The following is a 23273-nucleotide window of genomic DNA, read 5'->3' as shown; positions in this document are numbered from 1 at the left end:
TCCTGTTGCCTGAGAGTTATCACAGTAGGGAAGGCCAAGCAGAGCGGCTAAAACCACACCTCGCCCACCCCCTTCCCCAGGCCAATAGAGTAACCACAAAATAGCATTGCATTCCAGGGGTGAGGGGGGGGGTGTCAGAGATTAGTGCCACTCTTAAATATTGAAAAGATGAAGAAATGTTGTCGCTGTCATATGTCTGTTTCACTTGTCAGTGTTAACCCTGCAGCAATTGGATGGACCCTAGAGAACGACTAGGGACTATTGCAAGGAGGTACTCCTGGTCAATAGCAGTTGTGCCAGACGTAGTGTCTTAGCTGGACCAGAGCCACGCAGCCTGAGGCACATGGTTTGTGGCCACTGATTTGGCAAATGCATTCTTTCTATCCCAGTCAACAAAAAAGGGTCAGAAGTAGTTCATATCCCCACGGAATGGATAGCAAGTATTTCCTGTTTTGCCATGGGGTTGTGTTCACTCTTCAGTCCTCCGTTGTGATATCGTCTGAAGAGAACCAGAACGTTTGGACATCCCGCAAACATCCCGTTGACCCACTTCACGGATGATACCGTACTGCTCAGGCAGGAGGAGGAAAAGGCGGAGACTGTGCTAGAGGTTTGGTATGACGTACCCACTCCAGAGAGCGGGAGATAAGTCCTACAACGATTTGTGACCTGCCACTTCACCAAAGATTCTGGGGGACCGATGATCCAGCAGCACGCTGGGACATCTCCTCCCCCCAAAAAGACGCCTTGCTACATCTCCTATCCCTTCCTGGAAAAAAACGAAACGCAAAGCCTGTTAGGAATCTTTGGGTTCTTGAGAAGACACATTTCATACCTAAGAACAGTCCTGCTGCCCACATACTGGGTTACGTGGAAAGCTGTTGGCTTTGAGTGGGCCCAGAGCAGGAAGGAGCTCTGCAGTAGGTCCAGGCTGTGATACAAACAGCCCTTCTGTTCAGATTATATAATCGAGCAGAGCCTACAGTGTTGGAGGTGTCAGTGATGGAGTAAGTGTGGCATTGGCGGCACATCCCAGTAGAATCACGATGTAGACCCCTGGGATTACGGAACAAGTTCCTACCCACTGGGTGAAGAGTTACACTCCTTCTGAAAAGCAGCTCCTAGCTTGCTACCAGGCCCCGGTAGAGAAAACAAATGATCACGTGTTCAGAATGGGCCATCACAAGCTAGGTCCTATCGGACACATCGAGAGGTCAGGCAGGCCTAACATTAAAGCCATCCTAAGAAGGGGCGTCTGGGTGGCTCAGTCGGTTAAGCAGCCGACTTCGGCTCAGGTCATGATCTCTCAGTCCGTGAGTTCGAGCCCCGCATCAGGCTCTGTGCTAACAGCTCAGAGCCTGGAGCCTGTTTCAGATTCTGTGTGTCCCTCTCTCTGACCCTCCCCTGTTCATGCTCTGTCTCTCCCTGTCTCGAAAATAAATAAAACGTTAAAAAAATTTTTTTAAAGCCATCCTAAGATGCAACTGGTCCATCTGATATGGAGCACAATCAAGACCAGAAGGTACAGACAAGCTGCATGAATACACAGCCCACGTCTCCATGTCATTCATTAGGTTACATTGGCATCCCAGGCCTAGCTTACTCCTAGGACCATATGAGGGGGCTCCACAATAACCAGCTAAAGGAGGAAGGAAAAAGCCCAAGTTGGGGTTGTGAATGAGTCATCCCAGTATGCAGTACAAGCTGAAAATGGAGGGTGGCTATAGTCTTGAAAAGCAGTGGTGAAGGGAAATCTCTGCAGTGGGAGATTTGAGATGCTCAAATAAATTTTTTTTATGTTTTTTTTTTTTTAAGAAAGAGAGAGAGAGAGAGCGCACGCACACACATATACACACGTTTGAACGGGGGAGAGGCAGAGAGGGAGAGAGAGAGAGAATCCCAAACAGGCTCCATGCTGGGGCCCGACATGGAGCTCAAACTCAAGAATCGTTGAGATCATGAACTGAGCCCAAATCAAGAGTGGGACAGTTAAGGTACTGAACCACCCTGGGGTCCCTTTGGTGGAGGGCTATGCTAAGGGCTAGTTGTGGCCTTGCAACCCACTGCAGTGACAGGGGCTAGAGTTCATTCCATTAGTTTTCCTCTTCTAAGTTTCCTTACAGGAAGAAGAGTGGCCCACGAAGCCCTGAAGGAGCCGTCCCCTGAATACGGATGGACAAATAGATCCAGGTGGCACACAGGGTGACTGTAGTGGACAAGAGTGTGTCAGTCAGACCCCCTTCAAGGCAGGGCGTGCTGCCCAACAGCTAGAAGATGTGTGGAGCTGATACCCTCCAGCTTTAGCTCCTTCGAGATCTGCTCCAGTGTTTGAGCCCGAGTCATGTACTTGTCCAGTGGCCCCTGGCCACGACTGAGCAGGGCGGTGGTACAAGGGCTTGGGCTTTTCTGCCCAATGTTAGCATGATAGGGAAAAATAGGATAAAATAGGCAGAGAGGGAAAAATTAGGGCCTGAGTTTCCTGGGGGGGGGGGGAACACATATTTTGGAACAATGTTGGGAGTGTCTGACCACAGCAAACCCCTCTGGGCATAAGGTTCCTCTTAAGAATGTAACAGATACCACACCTACCCTCCCTGGGGTTTCCCTCAGGAATTTGACAAAAAGACCTGACTAAAAGTAAGTAGACCAAAGAGGTATGACCCACAAGGAATGATATGGCCATAGGCCACCCCTCATACAATGGAAACGAGCCAATCAGGAACGGACAACCCAGCACCTACAGTTGTCAAGCCAATAAGGGTAAAACCTGAGAAGACACAAGAGGGGAGGGAAAATGAGGGGGGCGACCGGAACCTTATAAAACAAGGACCCTTGCCTATAGTCCTGAGCATTCACTTTCGGATGTCTCCTCTGTGCAAAGAGAGCTTTCACACTCTTCTTACTGTCTAATCTGATACTCTAATAAACTTTTGCCGGCTCATTTGTGTCCATCTCTTCATTCTCTGAAGCGGCGAGACAGTGATTCCCGGGTATTGAGGTAAAACAAAATCCTGCAACATTTCACTCCTGCTCCCCATCGGGCTGGCAAACTTTGTCAGATCCGTATCATTGTCTGACAGCTGCCATAGCCCTAGTCTACGTCTTCCCTTGACTTTCTCCAGTGTTACACCCTAGGGAATCGTCTGAACATCTCAACTCCTTATCAGGGGAATGCAACCTGTGACAGCAGGAATTTCAAAATTTCCCCAAATGTCTGCCTCTTCCCTTCCCACTTTCCCTTATAATTGTTTTTCATGGATTTGAATTGAGAATTTTAGACCTCTATTCCCAACATTTTAGCCAGACTGTACTCTTCCTCCTCCATTCTCCTATATACCCATCGCAGCATTTAGCCACCGATTCCCTTATGTTTTAATATTTTTTTCATGTCTTCTCAAATACAAGCTTCTTGGGGGCAGGGACCAGTTTTTAGTTTTTTGTTTTTTAACTTTTGCATGTTCAGAGCGACTAACTAATGTAAGGGTCACATGGAAAATGCTATGTTGAATTTGACAATGAAAACCCAGTCCTGGGAACCTGTTAGAACACAAATAAGGCCAAGTGGATCGAAGACAATTATGGAAGTGATAGCTAGAGGGAACAAGCCAGATGATCCTGTGTGGGCCCCATGTTTGGCTGGCTTTTATGCCAAAGAACTCTATTCCTGAGAGACACAGTTCATCCACCATGAATTACCAAACTGAAAATTTCTGTTGATCATTTGAAGAATGCCTCTCTCTCTCAAAAATAAATATTAAAAAAAATTTTTTTTAAATTTATAGGATTCAGTTGTAAACTTAAGAAATTCTTCAAAATGGGGGTGCCTACCTGGCTCAGAGGAGCATGTGATTTTGATCTCGGGTCATGAGGTCTATCCCCACCTTGGTTGTAGAGATTACATACATACATACACACAAGTTTTAAAAGAGGAAGAAAGAGTGTGAGTGGGGGAAGGGCAGAGAGAGAGGGAGACAGAATCCAAAGCAGGGCTTTGGGCAAATCCAGGCAGAGCCCGACACAGGGCTCAAACTCGCAAACTGGGAGATCATGACCTGAGCCGAAGTCGGATGCTTCACAGACTGAGCCACCCAGGTGCCCATGAATTCTATAAATTTTTTTAAAAAGGTTTATTTCCTATCTGATCAATGACCCCCCTCCCCTTTTTTTTTAAACTTGGGAGTGTTGGAAGGAAAACCTTTTTCTTCTTCCAACTTGGATAGGGTTGGATATGGTGGTTGGGGGTCTGCAAATTAACTGACAATAGACAGATTAACAGGGGAAAAGACAAGGTTTATTTTCACATTGGGAGGTGGGGGGAGCTCCCAGCAATGGAAAAGTCCTGGAATAGCTGAAGTTTATCTATCTCAATTTAACAAAAGAGTTTATTTAGAGCTTCAATGGGAGAATAAGGAAGGTTCTATTGGGCTTTCTGATGCTAATGGATGGGCAGTCTGTCTTCCCTGGGCGGCTGAATTAGCAGGAAGCTCCCTTGGAAGGGGGTTAATGGCAGCTGTATCTGAAGGAGGCTCTGCTTTGAGATTGAGAATTTCAGGCAAAAATTCCTTCTGCATCTTCTGTAGCCCGAATGTTTTCACTTTAAGACAATCTTTATACCGACTCTGGGGGTCCAAGAGGGTCTCCACAAGGGATAAGTCCTTGCCCAAACGCACAAAGAGAGGAACCCATCTGAAATTTCGGGATATGTCTAAGCATGCCTCTCTGTGACCACTTGCCCTTGAGAATTAAGTGGTACCTGGGACACCCCAGTTACCGATTACAGGCAGGCAAAACAGTGGCAAGAAGGGGGGGTTTCTCCAAAAAGCTCTTGCGAAGACGAAAAAGAGCGAGAGCAATAATCGTTGCTCTTTAAGAGGGCATGGTGTTGGGGGAGAAAGTGCACATCGGTCCTGGCCAGGTGGACCACGATCCGGGGCGTGGGGCCAGATCTGGAGAACCTCGGGTACATCCACGTTCCAGCTTAATGGTTGTGTCTACTCCAGTTACTTACTTCCTGAAGTACAGAATTAGGATAATAGCATCTAATCCTTGGAGTTGTTGAGAAGATTCACCAAGAGCGGAGGCCGGGCACCCAGCTTCGGGCGAGCGCTCGCTAGGGTCGGTTCTTTTCCCGGAATGGGTGGGGCGGAGAACAGAGAACTCCTCCAGGGGGCTCCTAAGACTCGCGTCATTCGCCACACGGGCTGGCTTATAAAAAACTCCACCGGGGCCCCAGATCATTTTTAGTTTCAATTCTTTCGGAAGAAGCCTCGCTGTGCCCAGCTGGGGAACGTCACCCTGGCGGAGCCAAGAACCCAGCGAAGGGGTCCGGCGGTTGCGGAAGTCGCCGGCAGACCCGCACGCGCCGTTCGCTTTCTTTCCCTTCGGCTGCCGTCGCGGTTCACTTTCAGTCCGGCACGGGGATCGGGTCGGCGAGTTCCGGCCTCCCGACCCAGGGCCGAGCGGGAAAACGAAACCGCTGGGCTCAGCTAACGGCGGCGAGGAGCGCGCGCTCGCTGGTCCCGGGCGCGCCCAGCGCAGCACCGCCCGCTCCCGCCCCCGCCCCCGCCCCCGGGGCTCCTATAAGTTTCGATTCTCCCCGGAGCAGCGTCCCGCGCCGCGGCCGGCCAGCGCAGCGCGCCATGGCGGACCCGGAGGTGTGCTGCTTCATCACCAAAATCCTGTGCGCCCACGGGGGCCGCATGGCCCTGGACGCGCTGCTCGAAAAGATCGCGCTCACCGAGGCGCAGCTCCGCGAAGTGCTGGAGGCGGCTGGGCCCGACCGATTCGTGTTGCTGGAGACCGGCGACAGGGCCAGGGTCACCGGCTTCGTGGTGGCCACCACCCGAGCCCGGGTCTGCCGTCGCAAGTACTGCCAGAGACCGTGCGAAGACCTGCACCTCTGCAAACTCAACCTGCTGGGCCGATGCCGCTATTCGCAGTCGGAGAGGTGAGTGCACGGAGAAGGGGCGGCTTCCCCAGGCCCGGGTCTGGGAGCACCGTCGGGGGCCCGCTGCTCCGCGACGGGCGCGGACGTCGTACCCGACCGCCTCTGCCTCCGGCGTCCCGCCTCTCTGCTCCCCCGGGAGAGCCCCTGCCCCGCCCGTGCTTCTGCTCGTGGCGGTTCCCCTCCGTCCAGCGCCTCCAGATCTTCTCTGGAATTTGGCCAACCCGATATCGCTCCGGGGAAGACTGCGGGGATACAGTATTTTGGGGGCGAGCCTGGGTCTAGAACTTTTGGAGGCAGGTTTGAGAACGAAGGAAAACGCACCCACTGTCTGGAATCTTGAGTCTTTCCCTCGGCGCTGTCTTCCTTCCTAGGCGTGTTGCACCCTCCGCAGCGGGATCCGTCTCCACCGCAGCGAGCTGGCCCTTTCGCTTGGGCGTCCATTCCTTGCCGCCTCCGCGCCCCTCATTATCACTTTTCTGATCTCCGAAGCTAGTACGCACCGCCTGCCCTGAAAGGGCCTCCTCAAGGTTCCTCGATGTTGCAGTGTCCTCTCCCAGTGCTCCTGCCCCAACGTCTCCCTGGTGGCCCAAACTGGTGACCGCCCGTTCTTGGGACCACTTTGAGATAGTGCGGCTTATCCCTCAGGCAGCTGCTTCTGGGTTTCCCCTTGTTCGTTTTTTTGGCCTCCTAAATCTAGTGTGCCCCGAATTTGGGTTAAGCCTTTTGACCTGTCTTCCCAGTGTCTCCCTAGGAGAGCTCACTCCCTAGGGTTCAGCTGTCACATATCCAAAGATGGCTTCCATTTGTACACGGGCTGACCCTGCCTTCCTGCTTCATCTGGGTTCTTCGTCTCATCAGTACCTGAATATGCTGCCAATCAGTCACTCTCCTCTTCTTTCCCCCAGGGCAGGGTCTCTGACCCTGCCCCAACTCCCTCTTCACCTTTCTCAATACCTTAATCACCAAGCCTTTGTCTTGAGGGCTTCTGTCCCCTTCCTGCCCAGTTCCGTCCCATCCCACTTCTGGTTGAACGTCTGTTCAATTAGTGAACGATTGTCTCCGACCATAGTGTTTCTCCCGCTGTTTTGTCTCCCCGTGCACTTCTGCTCAATTTTTCTTGATGTAGTACTTTTCACCCTTGGCTCCTTCTTAAAAACTTTTAAGTGATGTCTTGGTGTGCAAAATGGTGGCCATCAATCTTTTGATCTTGTGATTTTTAGGAAAAAATTTTAGATTACTAACCCCCAATATATGTGTAGTAAAAGCATACAAAATACAGGTGTTTTAAATGGATGAGGTAAATGAGATAGTTTTTTTTCTTTTAAAGTTTGTTTGGGACAAAATGGTAAACAATTTTAAAAAGTGCTGAATGTGCTCCGTTATTTTTTTTTTTTTAATTTTTTTTTCAACGTTTATTTATTTTTGGGACAGAGAGAGACAGAGCATGAACGGGGGAGGGGCAGAGAGAGAGGGAGACACAGAATCGGAAACAGGCTCCAGGCTCTGAGCCATCAGCCCAGAGCCTGACGCGGGGCTCGAACTCCCGGACCGCGAGATCGTGACCTGGCTGAAGTCGGACGCTTAACCGACTGCGCCACCCAGGCGCCCCTGTGCTCCGTTATTAAAAAAAAAATTATTGAATATGTTGTGAGGCACCAATTTGAAAGTATGTTTCTAAGTTGGAGGTACATCATGAATGAGTGTAGAGTGAGTCCTCCTAAGTCACAGTAACCCAGGAAATCTGGGAGGAGGAAAGGAGGGTGGAGGGTAGAAGATAGAAAGGGATAGAATGTTCTAGCACTATACTGAATAACAAGGAGTTGTAAGGCCTCGTTACCTTTTTATTTTATTTTATTTATTTTTGGTTCTTTCCTGTTTTGTTACTAAAAATTCTTCAATTAGCGTTGGCTTTTAGTTTTAAATACATATTTCTCTTTTAATTGTTTACTCTGGATATTTTCAAAATATACTAAAGTAGAGAAAAGAGAATAATGAACTGCCGTGTGCCCATCATTTCAATTCAGCAGTCTTTACAATATGGCCAATCTTATTTCATTTATTTCCCCCTCTCCATCCCTGTCCCCAGCTCCAACGTGTTATGTGTTTTGTAAATTCTTTAGTATCTCTAAAGGGTAAGGACTCTATTTTATTCACATAACCTCAGTACAACAATTATAATTTTTTACAGTTACAATTTTAATATACTTTAATATCCAGTTGGCATTCAAATTTCCCTGATTATAATCTTATCTTATAATAGGACTTGAATCTTCAGGAAAAAACCTATGAAGACATAATCCATGATTGTTTAAAAATGTTGCATATCCAGTATGTTTAGAAACTTTCAATTTTTTTTTAACGTTTATTTATTTTTGAGACAGAGTGAGACAGAGCATGAACGGGGGAGGGTCAGAGAGAGAGGGAGACACAGAATCTGAAACAGGCTCCAGGCTCTGAGCGGTCAGCACAGAGCCCGTCGCGGGGCTCGAACTCACGGACCGTGAGATCGTCACCTGAGCCGAAGTCGGACGCTTAACCGACTGAGCCACCCAGGTGCCCCATAGAAACTTTCAATTTCTTACACACAATATGTTTAAAAACTTTAGTGTTTTTTTTTTAAGGAACTTTAGTTTTTTGTTTTATGAATATTATTCTGGTATTTGTGTGGGGTGTGTGTGTGTGTGTGTGTGTGTGTGTGTGTGTGTGGTTTGAAACATCAAAACCATTTTAAACCATAAGTTTAAACTTATTAGTGAAGTGATGAATTTTTACTTAATTTATTGGTCTAGTTGTATTTTTTATTTCCTTTTTCATCACTTTTGAATAGGAGAATTACAAATTTTTAATCCATTAAAGTGCATTGTGTCTTCATAATAGGGCTCTTGGGAGTATTTTTTTTTTTTTTGACTCAAAACCTCGAAAATATGTTTTTTCCCCAAGTATGTTTTAAAACTATTCCCCCTTCTTAGAAAATTCATAAAATCATCTAAAACTTGACATGTGGAAGTCTAAAGGACTTTCCTTGTGGATTACGGGTTAATGGGATCTGTTGACCAATTGATACTCATATTGAACTTAACCATTACCTTTCTCTGCCTGAGGGCAGTTTGCAATTTGCTGGACTTAGTAAATTTCCTTTATATTTCCTTATATAAAAATTCTTTTATATTCACGGATAGGATTTCTCCTATCTATCTTGCAGTTCTAGTCTTTCTCTTATATTGCTTTTAGCAGTACATGTTAGTCAACAAGGGCTTGCTTCACTGTTGGGTATTTATTTGTTTTGGTGCATCAGTTTAGATATTTCTGTTTTGCTTTACTGAAATACATGCCCACACGTGGAGTTCTAATTCCAGGTCTGTCGCAAACAATAACTACCATTCATTGAACAAATAGCTATCAAGCATTATGATAAGCACTTTAGAGATGGTATCCAAGAGAGTCTTTACTATAGCTCTCAAGATAGGTGTTATAAATCCCATCTTAATATAAAGAAACTCAGGACGGGGCGCCTGGGTGGCGCAGTCGGTTAAGCGTCCGACTTCAGCCAGGTCACGATCTCGCGGTCCGTGAGTTCGAGCCCCGCGTCAGGCTCTGGGCTGATGGCTTGGAGCCTGGAGCCTGTTTCCGATTCTGTGTCTCCCTCTCTCTCTGCCCCTCGCCCGTTCGTGCTCTGTCTCTCTCTGTCCCAAAAATAAATAAACATTGAAAAAAAAATTAAAAAAAAAAAAATAAAGAAACTCAGGCCCAGACCGCTTCAGAAATTTACCGAAGGTCGCATAGCAGGTAGCTGACAGTTACTGTGGAATCCAGATCACTCACTGCACGGTTTCTTAACTAGCCACTTGTGTTGTGAAGTAGCTGTGTGAAGTACGACCTTTCATTAATTCAAGTTTTTTTGTTTTTTGTTTTTCAAGCATGACTGTCTAACTGTGTAAAACAGGCTGCCTGAGCGTTTTCAACTAGCTTTGCGGTTTTTTGCCAATGTGGGTGTTTCCTCTGGGCTCTTTCCTGTTTGTATGCCTTTCCCGTTTGGTTAATTGTAACTTTGGGTGGGGTGGGTAGATGGGAAGAGGTTTAATTGACTATTTAATAAATTGAAAAAAAAAACGCCCAAATTGCAAAGAATAATGTGACGAGCATCAGAGTATGTATATACTCTCAATATGTAATATAACAAAAGTTCTATAAAAGAAAGTACTATATAATAAGATTACAACTCATCTCTCAGAATAAATATTTACGTTTTTTCATTTTTGCTTATCTTTTAAAGGAAAATAAAAACCATAACAAGCCTAAAACTACTTTCTATTTCCTAGTCTCATTCCCTCCAGTCTTCAGAAGCAATATCAGTTAGGATTATGATGTGTGTTCTGCCCCCCCATGCTTTTATAATTTCCTCCCACATACATTTGTGTGTGTGTGTGTGTGTGTGTGTGTATATATATACACACACACACACAAAATGTAGTATTGTTTTGTATTTTTTTAAGATTTTATTTTATTTATTAAATTTTTTTAATGTTTATTTTTGTAGGAGAGAGACAGAGTGTGAGCGGGGGAGGGGCAGAGAGCGAGAGGGAGACACAAGAATTTGAAGCAGGCTCCAGGCTCTGGGCTGTCAGCACAAAGCCTGATGGGGGCTCCAACTCACGGGCCATGAGATCATGACCTGAGCTGAAGTCAGACACTTAACCAACTGAGCCACCCAGGTGCCCCTAAAGATTTTATTTTTAAGTAATCTCTATATCCAACATGGGGCTCGAACTTACAACTCCAAGATAGGTTGACTGAGTTAGCCCAGCGCCCCATGTTTTATGTATTCAGAATTTTTACTCTGTGTTACTTTTTGGGGATCTATTCATGTTGATACATAAGGATCCAATTTATTCATTTTAACAGCTATATAGTATTTCATATGATTTATAGCACAGTTCAGTGCCTACTGCTCCAATAATGGGCATCTGGGATATTTCCCATTTTTTTTTTTTTTTTTTTTTTTTGCTATAACAAACCATGCTGTCAAGAATATACATGTCTCTGGTGCTTTTCCAGAGTGGGTCATTACGAAGTGGAATTGCTGTGTTGAGTGTTGAATGGTTGCAGTTTCAACTTTTCTAGATTCTGACAAATATTTTCATGTTTGAGAGTCCCAGTGTCCCCATCTTATGGCCAGCTGGCACTTCGTATTATCAGACTTTTTACATTTATGCCAATTAAAAGGGCATAAATTGTTTACTTTTAAAGTAATTTTCTCTCTGAAGTTTTTATTATGTGGTATTTGAGTCTTACGAAAATATATAAAGCATACAATGAGTTACTGTGTACCCATGAATCAACTTCGGAAATACAATACTGCTGTTATTCCTCCCCCCGAATTCTCTTTCTTGATCATCTCCCCCATCTTATACGTGATAACTAGAGATAAATAAACTGTTCTATTTTCCTCCTCAGCTTTATGGAGGTAGCATGGACTAATAAACATTGTTTATATTTAAGGTATTACAATGTGGTATTTTGTTTTTGTTTTTGTTTTTTTTAAGTAATTTGTATACCCAAGTGAGGCTTGAACTCCTGACCCCAAGATCGAGTCCGAGCTAGCTAGGCACCCCACCATGTGATATTTTGATATATGTATACATTATGAAATAATTCCCCTCAGTCAAGCTAATTAAGCTATCTATCTCCTCATCAATTTTCCCTCTTTTTTTTTTTGATGATGAAAACACTTCTGATCAACTTTCTTAGCAAATTTTGAGAATACATTATTGTTATCTACAGGCACCATGGTGTCCCTTAGAGCTCCAGAATTTGTTCATCTTATAACTGAAAATTTGTATACTTTGACCGGGATCCCCTTACCAACCCCACTCCCCACTCCAGTCCCTGGCAACCACCATTTGACCTTGTGTGGGTGTGACTTTTTAGATTCTACGTATAAGAGATCATACAGTTATTTGTGTTTGGCTTATTTCACTTAGCATACTGTCTTTTAGGTTTATCCATGTGGGATTTCCTTCTTTTGAATCATGCATATTCCTTGGCATATCTGTATATCTGTGTCTGCATCCGTGTGCCACATTTTCTTTATCCATTCATCGGTTGATGGACATTTAAGTTGTTTCCATATCTTGGCTACTGTGAATAATGCTACACTGAACATGGCAGTGCCGGTATCTCTTTGAGATACTGATTTCATTTTTTGGGGGATATATATCGAGAAGTGGGATTGCTGATTCTACGGTAGTTCAATTTTTAGCTTTTTGAGGAATGTCTGTACTTTCTGTAGTGGCTGTACCAATTTGCAATCATACTGATACAGGTCTGCGTTTGATTGTTATTTTTTGCATACATTTACTGTTTTTTAAATATGTGTGTGCATTTCTTTTTTTGAATTAAAAACTTATTTTAGAGAGAGAGAGTGAGAGCGAGTAGGGGAGAGGGGCAGAGGGAGAGAGAGAGAGAGACAGAGAGAGATTGATTCTCAAGTAGGCTCCACGCTCAGCATGGAGCCCAATGTGGGGCTCGATCCCACAACCGTGAGATGATGACCAGAGCTGAAATGAAGAGTCGGACACTCAGCCGACTGAGCCACCCAGGCGCCTCTAGTGTGTCTTTCTAAGCAATATTTCGTATCGTTTTGCCTGGTTTCAAGCCTATAAGTGATATCAATACTAGGTGTGCAAATACTGGATTTAATTTGCTTTTGTGTGCACAACATGATGATTCTGAGACTCACCCCTAATGTACAGAGCCCTGTTTCTGTTTCTGTACCGTCTGGAGACCTGGACAAGATGGACTTCTTCCCTGGGGCCTCTGCTTTACAACCCTAGTTCTGGCCCTCTTTTAGTTGTGTCCCTACTCACTCTTTGAGGAGTCCATGAGGCCATCTAGAACCTCTAGTCCCCACTTTCATTCTAGACCACGCTCTGGGTTTCTGGGACCCTGGAATTCCCGAACCCACAGCCACAGCCTGGATGGCTTCTTCCCCAGGTCTTCCTACATGCGGCTGGCATGTCTGTTGCCTCCGTATGATGGCTCCAGCAGTGTGGGACACAGCCGCGGGTGAGAAGAGAGAAGTGGTAGGCCAGAGTTGCAAGCCAGGGCCGACTTTCTTCATCCTCCTCTATCCTCTTCTATCTATATCCTATATATCCCTTCTATATCCATTCTTTCATATCCTTCTATATCCACCAGAGAACTTGGTGGAGTCTGAGAATTCTCCGTTCGAACTTGGCTCTCCAGCTCATTATGAAAGTATGTTATTGAGACAGGAAGATGGAACATGTTTTATTGAACCACTTCGGAGCTTGATTGTTTACTTTTCAACATTTGGGCACTTGCTGCATGGACCTCCATTTTGCTCCGAGTCCCCTGCTTTAGCTCTTTCAAATGCAGAGCTTTCTTTTGTAGGAAATGTGTGCACTTTATATGTCAATGTTTTCTTATTATCAAAATATAGATTGTTTTTTAATTTTTTGCTGTTACAAACCCTGATGCGTTGAATTTTATGGGATGTCTCTCCGTGTGTACCAAGAGTTCCCTAGATGTCTAGTAGTAGAACTTCCACGTTTATCTTTAGTTTTATGAGATGGTACCAACTTGTCTTCCGAGTGTGTATACAAGGTTTTACTACCACTGGGAGAATATGAGCATTCCCTTGCTTCATATCCTCGCCGTTTGACAATCATCGGCCTTTTTTTGCGGGGCGGGGAACAGATAAAGAGGTACAATAGCTTTTATTGCTTTGCCAGGCAAAGGAGGTGGCTGCAGGCTGTGGCCTTCAAAAACCTGCAAGCCTGGCTGGAGGAGACATCGTCAGCCTTTTAAAATTTGTGCCAATACAAGTAATGTGAAATCTTACCTCATCGTGGTTTTAACTCATTACATATTTCTGGGTCTCCAGCCGCTCTGAGACCTAATGCTCAAATTTACGTTTCCCTTACTTGGCGCCTAATTCTTAGCAGTTGCTTCTTATTTCCATCTTTCATTTTTCTTTTGCATTTTATTGGTCTTATTTTTTGCTTGTAATGGTCTTTATTTATTTTTTTACCATTTTCAAGTGTTAACAGTTCACACTTACCTTGATGAGCACTGAGTAAATGTTAGAATCGGTGAACCACTATAACATCCACCTGAAACGAATATAACGCTGTGTATTAACTATGCCGGAATTAAAATAAAAAAAAAAGAATGACCTTCAAACTGGGGGAAAAAAAGCGTAGAGTTCAATGGCAATAAGTACATTCATGATGTTGTCCACCCATTACGGCTATCTAGTTCCAGAACATTTTCCTCACCCCAAACAGGAACCCTATACCCATCTGTAGTCACCCTGTCTTCCCCTCTCCCCGGCCCCCGGCAACCTCTAATCTGTCTCTGTGGATTTGCCTTTTCTGGATATTTCTTACAAATGGAATCCTACGGTATTTGTCCCACTGTGTCTGGCTTCTTTCACTTAGCACAATGTTTGTTTCAAAGGTTTGCCTTTTACTTTTGCATGTTACCTGTCATATGTGTAGCGTATTTACCGAGGAGTCTTTCTGGAAGTTCCTTCTGTTACCAGTTGTCCTCAGTCCGTGGAGTCTCGCAGTTAGGCTGATGGCCATAGAGACTGCTGTTTTCTGTGACATCAGGGCCCAGAGGGGTGTGGGGCCCGTAGGAATCATTTGGGAATTTGTATCCTCTTTTCACATTTGTTTCATGTTTATTTTCATTTGGCCGAATCTGACTTTCGATTTCTGCAGCTTTCTGCAGAAATTCAGCTAAGTAACATAACGACATTATAGGCAGCCCTATGAATCTTGGTAAAATGTTGAATAAGTGACAGAGAAGCATGTGATAACAATAGATTTTCTACTTTTTACATAGTGTAGAGATAGCAGCATTAAATGGTGAAACTAAATACAGATTTGTTTTCCTCCCATAAAAGGGTTCTCATTTGCTTACTGGTCCTGACCATATTTACGGGTATCTCTGATCTCTACCTAAAGGCTACTCTGCAATTGGCAAGGCTCCAGGGTGGGGGTGGAAAAGGAGTGAAGGAATCCAGAAGGACCTAGGATTTCAGGCCCAGGGAGAAATCATTTCAAACAAGCGGGAACAGAGGAGCTGGACTTAGGTTTCGAGGAGAGAATGGAGACCCGTTTCACTGTCCTTTGGGCTCTGCCACACTTCAGAAAGATTTTCATCCATTTCAGACCAACTCTGAGCATCAGGTTAACAAGTCACCTAGGGGAGTAATTTCCAAACATTTTGATTCCTGACTCCTGTCAATAAAGAACATTTTGAGCATGGACTCCTATTATATTTACTTAAAAAATCACATAACTAACGTGTAACTTCGTAGTTTGTGTATTAAATATTTACTCACTTTTTTATCTTTTTAAAAAAATATTTTTTGGGGGGGTGGGCGGGGCAGAGAGCGTGAGAGAGAGAATCCCAAGAGGCCCCGCCCTGTCGGCACGGAGCCCGGTGCGGGGCTTGATCTCACAAAATATGAGATCATGACCTGAGCGGAAATCAAGAATCTGGACACTTAACCCACCGAACCACCCATGTGCCCCTCACTTTTTTATCTTTTAAAAGAACTTTAAAATCAACTTTATTGAGGTGTGATTCACATACAGTAAAATGCACCCATTTAAAGTATCCAGGTTGCGCGGCGCCTCGGTGGCTCAGTCAGTTGAGCGTCCGACTTCCGGCTCAGGTCACGATCTAACGGTTGGTGAGTTTGAGTTTCACGAACCCCGCGTCGGGCTCTGTGCTGACAGCTTGCAGCCTGGAACCTGCTTCGGATTCTGTGTCTCCCAATCTGTCTTTCTCTCTCTCTCTGTCCCTCCCCTGCTCGTGCTCTGTCTCTCTCTCCCCAAAATAAATAAAAACATTAAAAAAAAGTATCCAGGGTGCAGAGTCTTGATAAACGGATATATACCCATGTAACCCTCGCCAGGATCAAGGTGTAGAAAATTTCTATTAGGCCTAAGGCTATCTTGTGCACCTTCTGAGTTAACTGGTCCATCTTCCCCTACTCCTTCACATCTTATAGCCTAGGCAATTTTTTTTTTTTTTTTTTTTTTTTTTACTTTTTTAGGTAAGAAATACATGTAAAGAGTTGTAACATTTTTTCCTGTACCCTGAGTTTATTAGCCTTGGGTAGCCCCTGGAGTATAGTAGGTACCCAGCTTTGGAGCAGTACTTCTCAGATTTTGATATATATCTGAATCACTTGGGGAGGGCTTACGAAAATGCAGATTTCCCTGTCACACATCAGACATTCTGGTTCAGAGGGGTGGGCTGGGCCCGGGGATCTGCATTTTCCCCATCATCCTACAGATTGTTTTGCAGGGGTCCATGAACCACACTTTCAGAAACAGCACCGATCTGCTTCCTGGTAGATTGCAAAAACGAGGTTTCATGTGGCTTCGGCATTTGAGGGCATAAAAGAGAAATGAGATGGATTCTTTAGCGCAGGCTGAACACAAGTTGAAAAAAGTATTGCTTTTCTCCGGGGTTAGGGTGACCCATCTGTTACTTTTCTGTGATAGAACCACAAGACCTACAGGAAGCCTGGGGCATTCTTGCCCCCTCCATCAACATATATTTATGGAGCACATGCTTTGTGTGGCAAAGAGTAGGCTATTCTAGAGGCTTCTACCCCTTCCTCTCTCTCGAAAGGAACCCTCAAACCACCGTTAAATAGTTCATTACTTTTTCCCTCTAGTTTAACATTCGTCTTAATTTCCAAAGGGATTTATGTTGGGAAGTATGGCAGGGGAAGAAGGAGAAGGGGTATGTGTGAGGAGAGGAGTCTTGTGGGTCACTTTCTTCTCTAATTGTGAACATTCTGGTGACAACGCCACCACCTCTCAACGCTTTACCCTTCCTATGCTTTTTCTCAGCCCTGATGTGGACTTAGGGTGATGGGTCCCAACCTTTGCAGTACATTGGAATCACTTGAGGAATCTTTAAAAAAAATACTGATGCCCAGGGCGCCTGGGTGGCTGAGTCGTGAAGCATCTGACTTCGGCTCAGGTCATGATCTCACTGTTCCGTGAGCTTGTGTCCCACTTCAGGTGAGCGAGCTCTCTCTCTCTCTCTCTTTCTCTCTTTCTCCCTCCTTCTCTCCCTCCCTCTCTCCCTCTCTGCCCCTTATTCACTTGCACCCTCTGTCTCAAAAAAAAATACAGATGCCCTGCTCCTACCCCCGCACATTCTGATTTAATTGGTATGGAGTATGGCTTGGGCACTGGCATTTTTTAGAAGTCCCTAGGTGATTCTAATGGGCGGTACTAAGGGTGCTGGAGTGGGGCATTGTCTGCAATAACAGAGAGACGATTTGGGGGTGCCTCACCCTTGGTACAATAGACTACACCCAGATCCTCAGCACCCCCCCCCAACCCCTCCCATCCTCTGTGGGCCCCCATCCTCCTATCACCCTCCGCTGCCCAGAGTCTTGCAGCCAACCAGGTGCATTCCTGTCCCCAGGCCGAGGCCTGCAGCTGGTACGCCTTGAGCTCACCCTGTGGCAGCAGTCAGTCGACCTTCTCTTCTTTGCACCTTGTGTGTTCCGGGTAGTACAGTTGTGGTTAAAGCCGGTTCTTGTCTTCAGCTCCATGCTTTCTCTTCCCCCACACCGTCCCTTATCCTGTTCCTGCGCTTTCTATTCGTCTGCTCTGATTCTCCCCCGCCATCTTACTAGGGCTTCCGGATTCACTGAGCCATACCTACCTCTAGTCACATGGCAACTTAACCTTGAACATCAGCTGTACAAACAGAGCGAACAGGAGTCTCATGGCTTTGAAATAATACTTCATTAGGGCTTTTATGGGTGGGCGACATTTTATTCTTTAGATCAGCGTTCTCTAGATTTTATCTTTCACACATCCTGGTTCCTTTTTCACCTGGTTTACATCATGATGAGCTATTTCCTGTTTTCTGTGCAAATCAACTATATCTTTGTTTTTTATCAGCCCCGCCCCACAAGGTGTTGGGGAGCTGAGGGGGCTAGTGGGAGAAGGGAAGGGGTATTTGGAGACACATCACTGTCAAAAAACAAGACTCTCCCTTAGGTTGGTATGTTTTTCCCGTTGGTTTGGTTGTTGAGTCCAGGGCCGGCTCTGTGTTTACCAGCTCGCTAAGCGTCAGAGCTTGGAGGTGACCGTCTAATTCAGGAACCTCCCTTAGATTCTGATCTGACTAGTTCGACTAACAATTCTCAGTTGTGACTGCACAGTACAATCACCTGCCACCCCCTGTCAAATTAAATCAGGCTCTGAGGGTTTGGCTTAGGTATTTCTGAACACTCCCTGGTTGATGATTGTGCGTAGCCAGGGATGAGAGGCACTCCGCCGCCCAGACCTCATCTGAGGTGCGGGGGAGGATTTATTGCCAGGGTTAAAATAACATTTTGTTCTGCGGCTGGAAGGGAAAAGTGAAAAAAGGTCATTTGTTTGTAGGCTTTGGCCTGAGATCCCTGAAGCGGAGACCATTCTGCCTCTTTCAAGGCCATCTTTGGCCTTTTTATAAAAAGTTATCATCTCCCACCCCAGCTCACGCTGTTTGAAGTTTATCTGCTCCAAGTACAGGCAGAATTGTGCCAACACTTGCTTTCCCTCTGAGCACTTCATAATGGTTTGTGGGAGAGCTCGTCTCTGTGCTGGGAGGTGGGGACTCTCTGTGGCCGTGCCCCCACCTTCTGCAGGCCCCCCTGTCCTTTGTAGAAGATAGCTGGAGCCTCTACTGCCAAGTGTCCCCAGCCAGCCAGCAGCAGCAAGCGGCTTTAGTACCTAGGCACTTGTTAGACATGCGCAGACCTACGGAGCACAACCTCGGGGTGGGGCCCAGCAACCTGTGTTCTAACAAACCTTCTAAATTTTTTTTTTAATGTTTACTTATTTTTGAGAGAGAGAGAAAGAGAGAGAGAGAGTAAGCGAGGGAGGGGCAGAGAGAGAAGGAGACAGAGAATCTGAAGTAGGCTCCAAAGCTCCCAGCACAGAGCCCGACATGGGGCTTGAACTTGCGAACCACGAGATCATGACCTGAGCTGAAGTCTGACGCTTAACCGACTGAGCCACCCAGGCTCCCCCTAACAGACCTTCTAGATGACTCTGACCCACCCTAAGAGTTTGAGACTCAACCAGTAGGTCTGGGATGGGACCTGAGAATTTGCATTTCTGACAACCTTCCAGTGACGCTGGTTGGGGGACCTCACTTTGAGAACCACTGGCTTAGAGAACCCAAGGAAGCCATGGCAGATTTTCACTCTTTTTTCCCCACTTAAGCCTCCTGGTCAACATTAGGGCCCTGGAGCTGGGGCAGAGTGGTCAGCACAAAGTGGGAAAGAAGGTTCTGCCACCTGAAACCTAAAACATGACCTCCATCCGGCTCTAACTGCAGCCGGTTCGGCTGAAATTGTCTCCTCAATGCAAGTTGTAAGAAATAGTTTCTATCGTTTCTTGTGTCCTTGCTACATGCGATGTCCTTAATGTGATTTCTGTGCATTCTCTCTCCTACTCCACTCTTGATTTTCCATTTAATAGTGGGGAATAGCGGTTTAAATAAGCCAGAATGACTTTCCTTTCCTTTCCTTTCCTTTCCTTTCCTTTCCTTTCCTTTCCTTTCCTTTCCTTTCCTTTCCTTTCCTTTCCTTTCCTTTCCTTTCCTTCTTTTCTTTTTTTTTTTTTTTTCCCGTTTTGGGTTTGTAAAAGTTTCAATCTGTTTTTGTTTTTATCAGATTAGGTTTTTTTTTTTTTTGTTTTTTTAGATTGGGGTTCCTTTTTTGGAGTTACCTTTGATTTCCCATTTTATCCAGCCTCAGTCTCCCAAAGTAAAAAGTAAACCACTACCTCATAGGATTATTGTGGTGACTATATTAAATAACAGAGGCAGAGTTGCCGTCCCTCAGTAAACATGCAATAAACCTTGGGTTTTGTATTCTTGGGCTTAACTCCCAAACAGGTGAGCTTGAACCGCCCCACCCCCGAGGCTGACCCAACATGCTGAAATTAGGGCAAAGAGAAAGCCCCTGAGGAGTTGGGAGACATCTAGGGAATGTGGGGAAATGGAGTAGGGCCTCCCATGGAGGAGCCTGCAGGTCAGAGAGGCTGGACGTAGATGTTGCAGACTGAAGCTGGGTGGCAGGTGAGTGTCATGAGTCTGGAGGAATGAGCAGTTTGCCTGAGGGTGGAGAGAAATGAGGAGTGAAACTGAGCCTTCATTCAGGCCGCAGCAAGGACCCAGCCAGGGCAGCATGTGCTGGCTGGGGCTCTTCCTTCAGGCAGGAGTGTCGTGGGTGAGCTCGGAAAAGCCTACTGACTCCGGGTTTCAGGCAGACCCATTGGGCTGCCTGGTGGTCTTGAGTTATTTAGAGGAACTGTTGACTTTGGGGACCTTGGAAGTGCCCCACTCCTCCTCAGCTAGGACAGGTTAGACCAAGGCTGCCTCTCGCTGTCACGAGAGGGGCTCTGTCGTCTACCATGACCCTTATTTAACCATACAAAGGGAGACATAGTCTTGGCACGGTGTTCAGGATATCTGGGTTGGAGCTGAGAGGAAAGTGAAGATTCTAAATTCTTTTCAAGTAACAGTTGTCAGGTATCTCTGAGACAGACCAGCGGAACCTTCTAGCTGTGGGGTGTTTGTTTCAACCGAGGTCATTTTCAGCTCCCTACCACGAGGGTCGTTAATGAGAATGGCCTGTAGAATGAGAAGCCTTATACTTAATGAGTCTCACATTCATCTGGTAATGGAGGGCCTTTCTGCCTGGGCTGGAGGCTGGGCCCTCCCAGCCACAGATTCTGTTCAGATTCCCCCCCTCCCATGGGGGTGGGAGGAGTGATAAGGTGAAGTCTCAGCCCAGTTGCTGAGGGCTTAGGCTGGCCTTAGCCCAGGTGCTGAGGGCTGGGAGAAGTTATCTGAAACCATAGAGCCCCCAAACAAGCTGAGAGAGCCGATGTCAGCTTTATCAAGAGGCACCAGAGACCTAGAAGGGCCTGCCTGAGAAAATGGCTAGGATAGAGACTGTCACCAGAGCCTGACCAGCTGCGCTGGACTTCTCGAAGAAGCAAAGTGAGTGGGAGGGCTGGTTGGGTTTTAAGAGCTCAGATGGTAGCAGACACAAGTCGTTGATGCTGTGATTTCTGTGATTTTTTTTTTTTTTTTTTTTTTTTTTAGGAGATTCCATAGCTAGATCTGAAGGCAGTTCGAGAGAGTTTCAGAAATGCCTTACACACAGACAGCAGCATTTGAATAAGTGACTTTTTAAAGTAATCTCTACACCCAATGTGGGGCTCATTCATACTCAGAACCCTGAGATTAAGAGTCGCATGCTCTACTCACCCTGGACTTTTTAAGATTTTTTTTTTTTTTAAGTTTATTTATTTTTGAGAGGCAGAGAGAGCAGGGTAAGGGCAGAGAGAGAGGGAGAGAGAGAATCCCGAGCACATTCCTTGCTAAGTGAGGAGCCCAATATAGGACTTGAACCCACAAACCATGAGCTCATGACCTGAGCTAAAATCAAGAGTCAAGTATTAAAATTGTGAAAGGCAGGTTGGAAGGGTCTGATCATAAAACAATTCAGCAACAACCACCTTAAAGTTCTTGGTAAAAAGGGAAAAAATGCAAAGCTATTTGAAATAAACAAGGCTGATAAAGATCAATTTTTAAAAATACAACGATCAGTTATAAATCTGTAGGTCAGTAACCATTCTCCACTAGGTAAACAGTTAAAGGAGATGAACAAACAGGGAGGAAGGAAAGAAAGGAGTAAGTAAGGAAATATAAGCATCAAGACAACATTTGGGAATATTCAGCCTTGTTAATAAAGTGCACATTAAAAGCCTAAGTCTATTTCATGCCTACTGAAGTAGCAAAAGTGATAAAACTCCTTGTTAATGTGCTTGCAGGGAAATAGACAAAGCCACAGATTGCTGGTAGGTTTCCTGGAGAGCAGTAGATCAAAAGGAAACACAAGCTGCCAAGAAAATTACTGTGTCTTTTGAGGCAATACTCCCAAAGGAGTAAATCCCAGGAAAATACCGTAGAAGGTGGAAGGTTATTTGTACAAAGGTAATTGTAGCCAGGTAGCTGTTTTTATAGTGAAAATCTGGCCATTACCTAACCGCCTGACAATTTGATAATGGTTGTGCCAACTAGAAAATATTAACCTCCCGTCATATTAGTAACTATCAATACCATAAATCTGAGGGCTTTGGCAACAGTTACTGGTAGTGTATTTAAGTTAAAAGTGGAATGAGTTTGTTATGGGGACACTGATAACTGTCAAATTATGTTTGTCTAATGAAAACAACATTGCTGTCAGGGTTTTTCAATGCTCTAGATACAGTGCTTCTTGGGCTTTAATGTCATTAAGTCGTTTGGGGATGCTGTTGAAAGGCAGATTTTGATTCATTATAACTGGGGCGGGGCCAGAAATTCTGAATTTCTGACAGGCTCCCAGGCGATGGTGACGCTGATTCTCCCGCTGTACTTCTAACACCGGCAACCTAAGTCTCTGCCATCCACATGGTAGGCACTAGTCACGTGTGGCTGTTCAAATTTAAATTAATTAAAATAAAGTAAAATAGAAAATTTAGTTCCTGAGTCTCACTAGCTATGTTTCAGTTCTCAGTGGCCGTATTTGGAAAGCTCAGGTTCTAGAACAGTTCCATCGTCATGAGTGTGTCCTCTTGGACGGTGTGGACGTAGATCATCAGTGCCTTAGAGTGAAGGGGATTTCTGCCTCTTCTTCTGTAGAGTCATTTGACACCTACAGCTAAGAGCTTCTTCCATTACTTTGCAGCCATACAAATCATAAAGGTATGCATCGGTATATAAGGCATATGAGAAATAAAGCGATGAATAATTGTGTGCCATTAAAATATTTGAGAAATGGAACCTCTTTTCCCGTTGACTTTTTTTTTTTTTTAACGTTTATTTATTCTTGAGACAGAGAGAGACAGAGCATGAACGGGGGAGGGGCAGAGAGAGAGGGAGACACAGAATCGGAAGCAGGCTCCAGGCTCTGAGCCATCAGCCCAGAGCCTGACGCGGGGCTCGAACTCACAGACCGCGAGATGGTGACCCGGGCCGAAGTCGGATGCTCAACCGACTGAGCCACCCAGGCGCCCCGTCCCGTTGACTTTTTTTAAAAGTTTATTTATTTATTTTTGGGAGAGAGAGGCAGAGAGAGACGAAATCAAGAGTCTGAAGCTTAACTGATGGAGCCACCCAGATGCCCCATCCATTTATATTTTTAAAGTGTATTCTTTAGGCAGGATTACTAACCAAGGGATGTGGACATTGATAACTGAAAGTTCCCTAGATG

The 23273-nt window shown here is 45.4% G+C and overlaps 1 protein-coding gene across 2 annotated transcripts in view; it reads left to right on the top strand.

Annotated features, from left to right (window-relative positions):
• Positions 1 to 5502: 5502 nt before the first annotated feature.
• ZC3HAV1 (zinc finger CCCH-type containing, antiviral 1) overlaps positions 5503 to 23273 on the top strand; it is a 61605-nt gene continuing 43834 nt past the window's right edge. For both annotated transcript variants that reach the window (XM_047097608.1, XM_047097609.1), the window contains exon 1: positions 5503 to 5947. In XM_047097608.1, coding sequence (XP_046953564.1) covers positions 5640 to 5947 — 308 coding nt within the window. In that variant the 5' untranslated portion in view covers positions 5503 to 5639. The remainder of the gene's footprint in view (positions 5948 to 23273) is intronic.

This window comes from Lynx rufus, unplaced genomic scaffold (assembly GCF_022079265.1).
Source record: "Lynx rufus isolate CCGP_SWC_20201006 ecotype Redwood Valley unplaced genomic scaffold, mLynRuf1.p SCAF_4, whole genome shotgun sequence".
NCBI lineage: Eukaryota > Metazoa > Chordata > Mammalia > Carnivora > Felidae > Lynx > Lynx rufus.
Note: the sequence above shows the minus strand (reverse complement) of the source record. Positions and strands in the feature narration are given on the sequence as shown.